Source organism: Hemibagrus wyckioides, linkage group LG29 (assembly GCF_019097595.1).
Source record: "Hemibagrus wyckioides isolate EC202008001 linkage group LG29, SWU_Hwy_1.0, whole genome shotgun sequence".
Lineage (NCBI taxonomy): Eukaryota > Metazoa > Chordata > Actinopteri > Siluriformes > Bagridae > Hemibagrus > Hemibagrus wyckioides.
This window is the reverse complement of record NC_080738.1, coordinates 15817438-15824836: the sequence shown is the minus strand read 5'-3', so window position 1 is coordinate 15824836 and position 7399 is coordinate 15817438. Positions and strand designations below refer to the sequence as shown.

Here is a 7399-nt window from a genome sequence, read left to right as displayed (position 1 = left end):
AACTCATTGGGAACTTTTCTCTTCGGCGCAGTCGGAGTGATTACTCAGGGTCTGCGCATAAATCTGAATATTAAGGAATCCATTTGCATAAATCAGGTGAATTAAGGAGGGAAGCCCAGAAAATCCTCGGCAGTGCGCTGATGGAGGGAAAAAATGAAGCGAAGGCAAACAAACAGTTTGCTCGAGGGTCTTTTTGATTAGAGTGGAAGAGGGAAATGTTTCATTACGGAGGGAGAATCTAATTATTTTCTCTCCTTCCAATCCAAATGTGATTGAACCTGAAGCCCGGAGTAATTAGAGATACGAGACTGATTAGAGAAAAAACTTAATGAAATTAAGAAAGTAGATTTATCATCAGTTTCTCTATCACTTACTGTTCCTGTGCAGAGCTTTTAACGCGTTTCTGTGTGTGTGTGTGTGTGTGTGTGTGTGTGTGTGTGTGTGTGTGTGTGTGTGTGTGTGTGTGTGTGTGTGTGTGTGTGTGTGTGTGTGTATGTGTGTGTGTGTGCGTGTGTGAGTTGTGTTTTACGCACCCGCCATGTTTCCCTGGCAGGTTCCGAGTGTCTGTAGGATGAGCTGAAGCTCTCGCACTGCAGCTGCAGCTTCTTCACCACAACACATATCAGGCTCCATCACCACCTCCATCAGACCCACACCTAGAGAGGGAGAGAGGGAGGGAGGGAGAGAGAGGGAGGGAGAGAGAAAGAGAGAGAGAGAAACAGAGCAAGAGGGAGAGAGGGAGAGACAGAGAGAGAGACAGACGGACAGCAAAAGAGAGACAGACATAGAAAGAGAGACAGACAGGCAGACAGACAGAGAAAGAGAGGCAGACAGAGGAAGAGAGACAGACAAGGCAGGCAAAGTAAGAGAGAGAGACAGACAGACAAACAGACAGAATGAGAGACAGATAGAGAGAGAGACAGACAGACAGAGAGAGAGAAAAAGAGACAGACAGACAGACAGACAGGCACAGAGAAGAGAGACAGACAGACAGGCAGAGAAAGAGAGACAGACAGACAGACATGCAGGCAGGGAGACAGAGAGAGAAAGACAGACACACAGAAAGAGAAAGAGAGAGAGACAGACAGACAGACAGAGAGAGACAGGCAGACAGACGGAGAAGAGATGGGTATGAGAACGGTGAATACAGCAGTGATGATGTAAGCGATGATGTAAGCGATGATACCGGCACGGTTGAGGTCAATGAGTGTTCGGCTCCTCTGGTCATCATGGAGACTTTTACCGCTGTCCTGCTCCAGCTGGATCTGTCTCACTCTCACGCTCTTCATCATCACCTCACTCCTCTTCTTCCCACCTAAATAACTGTAGCTTAGAGATCCGCTCACCGCAATGGGCAGTCGCTGCTGAGTGATCTGATAACCTGCCTATCACACACACACACACACACACACACACACACACACTTCAGATGAATGTCACCTGTGAACCCTGAATTTCCTGTTCAATTCTGCTAAAAATGACTGTGTAGGCTAGATGATGGGTTGATGGATGGATGGATGGATGGATAAATGGGAGGAAAAATGGAGAGAACGCTAGCAGAAGAGGCTGTCACTATGGCGACAGAGCCGTCGAGGTCGCAACAAGCCCGAGTCTAAACACACTCACGGGCAGATCGGAGTAAAAGTAGTGCTTTCTGTCGAAAAGAGACTTTGTGTTGATTTTGCAGTTGAGAGCGAGACCGGTCATTACAGCCGCCTCTACACACCTCCTGTTCAGAACCTGATCACACACACACACACACACACACACACAGCAGGAATGAATTAGACTTCCTAACACATTAGCAACCCCTCTTTATCTAATGGAGTCAGAAGGCTCATTACATATTTATGAGCATGCCTGCTTACTGTATCTGTCTAATATGCATAAATCATTACATATTCATGAGCAAACTCGCTATATATATATATGTCTAAGTAAACATCTCATTATATATTCATGAGCACACTCACCATATATGGCTATATAGGTCTAACAAAACATATTATATATTCATAAGCATGCTTGCTTACTATATCTGTATAATATGCATATCTCATTAAATATTCATGAGCACACTTGAGATATCTGTCTAACAAAACATATCTGATTCCATATTCATGAGCACGCTTGCTTACTATATCTAACATACATATCTTATCTCATTACATATTCACGAGCTCACCGGAAGCGTTCCAGGAAGCGAGGCATCGAAGAAGGACACGTGTGAATTGGGCGGGGCCGAGAATCCAACACGTGAGCTCGAGAACAGCTTTGATGTGGCCTGAATCTGCGCGTGGATCTCCAAGGCAACCACACCCACCATCTGAGGAGAGCTTTCAACATCCAGATTGGGTGAAAAATACAAGGATTGGTTTCCAGTACGTACAAAACAGAACCGAATGTTAATTTATTTAATGTGTTTACTACAGGAACTGAAGCTACACCTCCAGCACCATGACGAAATGCTCAGATGCTTTAATTAATCTGCTTTAATTAATGATTCTTGGGGTGTGGAAAGGAATAAAACACTGATTGTGTGTCTTTTAGAGGGAAATAAGCAGATTTATAAATACTGGATGACTGTAACATATGTATGTGTAAAGTGACCAAAGCCAGTCCTTGCACTGATTTACCAGTTTAGTGAGAAGTGTTGTGTTTTTCCAGTTAGTTTTTATTGCTGAATTGTTTTGAAATTTTCCAGTAAGCAGTTTTATTATTAATCCACATCAAGAGTGATACACTATATTGCCAAAAGTTTTGGGACGTCTGCCTTTACATGCACATGAATGTAATATGGAGTTGTCCCGCCCCTTTACAGCTATAACAGCTTCAACTCTTCTGGGAAAACTTTCCACAAGGTTTAGGAGTGTGTTTATGGGAATTTTTGACCATTCCTCTAGAAGTAGTGCATTTGTGAGGTCAGGCACTGATGTTGGATGAGAAGGTCCGACTCACAGTCTCCGCTCTAATTCATCCCAAAGGTGTTCTATGGGGTTGAGGTCAGGACTCTGTGAAGTTCCTCCACACCAAACTCACTCATCCATGTCTTTATGGACCTTGCTTTGGTCACTGGTGTACAGTCATGTTGGAACAGGAAGGGGTCATCCCCAAACTGTTCCCACAAAGCATGAAATTGCATTAAGAGTTCCTTTCACTGGAACTAAGGGGCCGAGTTGGACCCCTGAACTCAATGATTTTAGTAGGGGTGTCCCAATACTTTTGGCATTATAGTGTAGATTAATTTGTAAAACTCTCGTTCTGAAATATATTTCTATCTGAAAACTCTGATAAACATCAGCTACACTGGAGAGTCCTGATCCTTACAGAAAACTTTATTCATTACTGGGAATAGTCCCTGTGGATGATTTGTTGCTATAGAAACGATGTGATTGCCGAGCAGCCGGAACTACTTTCACAGCTGCTGTTTATAAAGAACTCGGACAATCAGCAGCGCTGTAGAATAAAGTGAATTTATTAACTGGATTTATTTAAAAAACAGCCGCAGGTAAGAGAGTAAACCTCTCACAAACCTCGCTGCTATGCTAACTGTCCGTGCAAATGACTTTGAGGGTGATTTAGTGAGTTTCTCACCTTTTACTCTGTAGTTTGGGTTGAAGCTGGCATTTAGACCTAGATGTCCATATCCTCCTGATAAACACACCGCTACACAGATGGACATTACACAGACTTTTAAACCGAACACATTTGTGCAGCATAGCGCTGTGTCCCGAACAGGACGCCGCCATGTTTGTGTTGGGAATCCGGGCATTGTGGGAAATGTAGTTCTACAAAGACTACAATTCGGCAGAGAAACCTCAACATAGAGACAAATAAATATCTAATATTCAAGCTTAAGTATGTATTTTTTAGTTTGTGTACTGTTTAAAACAAAAATTAAACATGCCAACAAATACATATATATATTTAAATAAAAAATACAATGTAATTACGCATCAACGCCCCCTTTTCTGCTCTATATTTCCGGCGCTTGATCTGTCGTCATTTCCGTATTTGTGTTGCCGTGGCGGGAGATTCACGCGTGTGTCGGGTTGTTTTATCTTCTTTTAGACTTCATTTTGTATTTTAGTCAGTTTTAGTACGTTTTATTGATCTGAGATTCCTAAATATTGAGAATAACAACAATGATGGAAGCTAAGCAGAACGGTTCTCATCACGCGAGCGCTTCTGAAAATAAGACCAGCAGCGAGGTGCACGTGCAGCAAAACGGCCAGCACGAGCCGGCCGAGAGGTTCCGCTTCACCCCTGAGCCCAGTCTGGAGGACATCCGGCGGATGCAGGCCGAGTTCACGGACGAACGCGACTGGAATCAGTTCCATCAGCCCCGCAACCTGCTGCTCGCGCTGGTCGGGGAGGTGGGCGAGGTGTCCGAGCTGTTCCAGTGGCGCGGAGAGGTGGCGGAAGGGTTACCGGGCTGGACCGAGGCCGAGCGCGAGAACCTGGCTCAGGAGCTCAGTGACGTGCTCATCTACCTGGTGGAGCTCGCCGAGAAGTGCCACGTGGACCTGCCGCAAGCCGTGCTGCGCAAGATGGCCCTCAACCGGCTCAAATACCCGGCCAGCAAAGTGCACGGGTCCGCCAAGAAGTACACCGAGTATCAGGACTGAAGCCCTGGTCCTGGAAACATCACCAGGAACTCCAGAAAGATGACCAGGATCTGTAATGTGAGGGGAGGGGGGTGGCACGGACGAGACCCTCTGCGAGTGTTTGGGTGGCTCACATTCTCCAAAAATGATCTAATTTTCTCATTCAGCACCCAGGACCAGTACTGAACCCCCCCAAATGTCCATCTCTAAACCCAGGACCAGTACTGAACCCCCCAAATGTCCATCTCTAAACCCAGGACCAGTACTGAACCCCCCAAATGTCCCTCTCTAAATCCAGGACCAGTACTGACCCCCCCAAATGTCCCTCTCTAAATCCAGGACCAGTACTGAACCCCCCCAAATGTCCCTCTCTAAATCCAGGACCAGTACTGAACCCCCCTAATGTCCATCTCTAAATCCAGGACCAGTACTGAACCCCCCAAATGTCCATCTCTAAACCCAGGACCAGTACTGAACCCCCCTAATGTCCATCTCTCTCTAAACCCAGGACCAGTACTGAACCCCCCTAATGTCCATCTCTCTAAACCCAGGACCAGTACTGAACCCCCCTAATGTCCATCTCTCTCTAAACCCAGGACCAGTACTGAACCCCCCTAATGTCCATCTCTCTAAACCCAGGACCAGTACTGAACCCCCCTAATGTCCATCTCTCTAAACCCAGGACCAGTACTGAACTGTAGCTGATAATCAGATTGATTGATTACTCTAGACATTATTAGATCAGATGTAAGATTATCTATCAGATTGGATTAATTGCTCCAATAGTTCATGTTTAATGTTTTTCCCTGAAAATAAGTGCCTGTGTGTAAATCAGTGGGTTCGGTTCTGGAAGCAAAATCAGTTGTTTGGATTTTCTGCTGTTTATTATTAATCTTTTAATGCTCTTAGTTTTATTTACATTTTATTCTGGAAGCTGTGGGATTTTATTACAGCTGCTGTGTGAATTAGCTCAGACACAAAGGTGTGCGTGTGTGTGTATTTAAAGTGCAATATTTTGCTTACACACTGCACCTGGCTGGTTTCTGGAGTTGTGATAAAAGTGTAACGAGGCTGCTGTGTGAAACGTCCTGCTCACGTGACACGTTAATGATTGCCTTCATCTAAAGCCGATTGACGCCACACACACACACCTCGAGAAAAGTGATTTCTTTCAACTCCTTTACTTTTGTACAGAGAGATTTGGAATTGAAAATGGAAGAAGATTAAAATTCACTGAGTTTATTTGACAAATTGTTGTTTTATTTGTTTTTTAAAAAATGTCTAATGCTTTTATTCTGAATGTTTGACTATATCAGAAGTCATGTGACAGACAGGGGAGTGTGTGTGTGGGCATTGAATCAAATCTTTTGTGAAAATGTTTCATACAAGGCCTCACACACACACGGAGTGGGAGCTCTCAATCTGTTGCTGCTATACACACACCCCATCTACTGAAGAGTGATGTTGCTATGTAGCACTGTTGCTATGGAAGATGTTCCCTTCTGCACTACACTCTGAAACCCACCAGTAGGGGGCGCGGTGTCACTACACTAGACAGCACATGCATGACGAGTGTGCGTTCAGCCTGATATACGAGTGAGGGAGAATCGTAGTGTGTAGTGAACATGGTGTGTGGGTTGGGACACATCAAGGGACTAATGATGTTTATGTGACTGTTATTTACACTCAGTCAGTTTGTTCCCTAGATTAGTGTGCTATGTAGTGCATGTGATAATCCAGTGTAGGGATTAGTGATTAGGGGACATATTAAAAGAACGAGGAAACATTTCTTTTCCCTACGGTCCAGCTGATTCCTGGGATGACGGCTGGAACAAGAAAATATGCAAATATTATTTAAATGAGTCCAGAATATGCGCACTAGCCTCTTAACCACACGATTATGGTAATTAGTGAGGTCTAGTTTCCAAACAGGCAGAGATCATCATTATTAAATGATTTTGGAGTTTTATTTGTATACAACATGAGCACAAAACAGATCATGGATGAAATAAAAAGTGACAAATGAATTAAAATGAATATTTTCACACACAGTTGCCTCACGCCAAGAAGGTCCTGGGTTCGAATCCCGGGTTCTAACATGTTCTAACATCTGCATGTTCTCCCTCGTGCCTGTGTGGGTTTACTCCAGGTACTCCGGTTTCCTCCCACAGTCCAAAAACATGTAGATTAGGTTGATTGGGAATTCTAAATTGCCCATAGGAGTGAGTGTGAGTGTGTGTGGTTGTCCGTCTATATGTGTGACCCTGTGATGGACTGGTGACCTGTCCAGGGTGTACCCCTGCCTTTCACCCAATGTGTGCTGGGATAGACTCCAGCAGATCCCTGTGACCCTAATTAGGAAAAAAGTGGGAATAGATGGATATTCACACACAAATATGTTAATATATAAATAAATAACTGTGTATTTTCTGTGTAAGCCCTGGGAGGTGCATCAACATTAATATTCATGACTTGGAAGAGATTTACAAAATGAGTGTGTGTTTATATATTTTTTTCCATTTAAACTACCAGTCTTTATATTCCTGAATAATGCGCTGTTGTATATTTTACTTCTCCGTCGTTCTTTAAAGTGTAAGTCTGTCAAAAAAAAGAAAAATCTGCTTGTTATTTTCGTTACAGATTGCAGAGTTGACATGGCAGATCTATAAGCTCGTTTGTAACATTACAGCAAGTGTGTGTGTGTGTGTTAGGAAATGTAGCACCTGCCAGAAGTGCAGTTTGATTAAATAAAAGCCTGCCAGCTAAATCATAGCGAAGCACAGCAGTGTATA

General features: G+C 43.9%; 2 protein-coding genes across 2 annotated transcripts in view; one reads left to right on the top strand and one right to left on the bottom strand.

Moving 5' to 3' along the window:
* The window catches only part of gatb (glutamyl-tRNA(Gln) amidotransferase, subunit B), a 32798-nt gene extending 29023 nt beyond the window's left edge, over positions 1-3775 (bottom strand). The window contains exons 1-5 of the mRNA XM_058384619.1: positions 3595-3775; positions 2186-2336; positions 1627-1740; positions 1187-1385; positions 534-656 (exon numbers count right to left, since the gene is read on the bottom strand). Coding sequence (XP_058240602.1) covers positions 534-656; positions 1187-1385; positions 1627-1740; positions 2186-2336; positions 3595-3749 — 742 coding nt within the window. The 5' untranslated portion in view covers positions 3750-3775. The remainder of the gene's footprint in view (positions 1-533; positions 657-1186; positions 1386-1626; positions 1741-2185; positions 2337-3594) is intronic.
* Positions 3776-3999: 224 nt separating this feature from the next.
* On the top strand, positions 4000-7010 carry dctpp1 (dCTP pyrophosphatase 1). The gene has a single exon (XM_058384622.1). The coding sequence runs from the start codon at positions 4146-4148 to the stop codon at positions 4626-4628; it is 483 nt and encodes a 160-aa protein (XP_058240605.1). The 5' UTR covers positions 4000-4145; the 3' UTR covers positions 4629-7010.
* Positions 7011-7399: the final 389 nt, after the last annotated feature.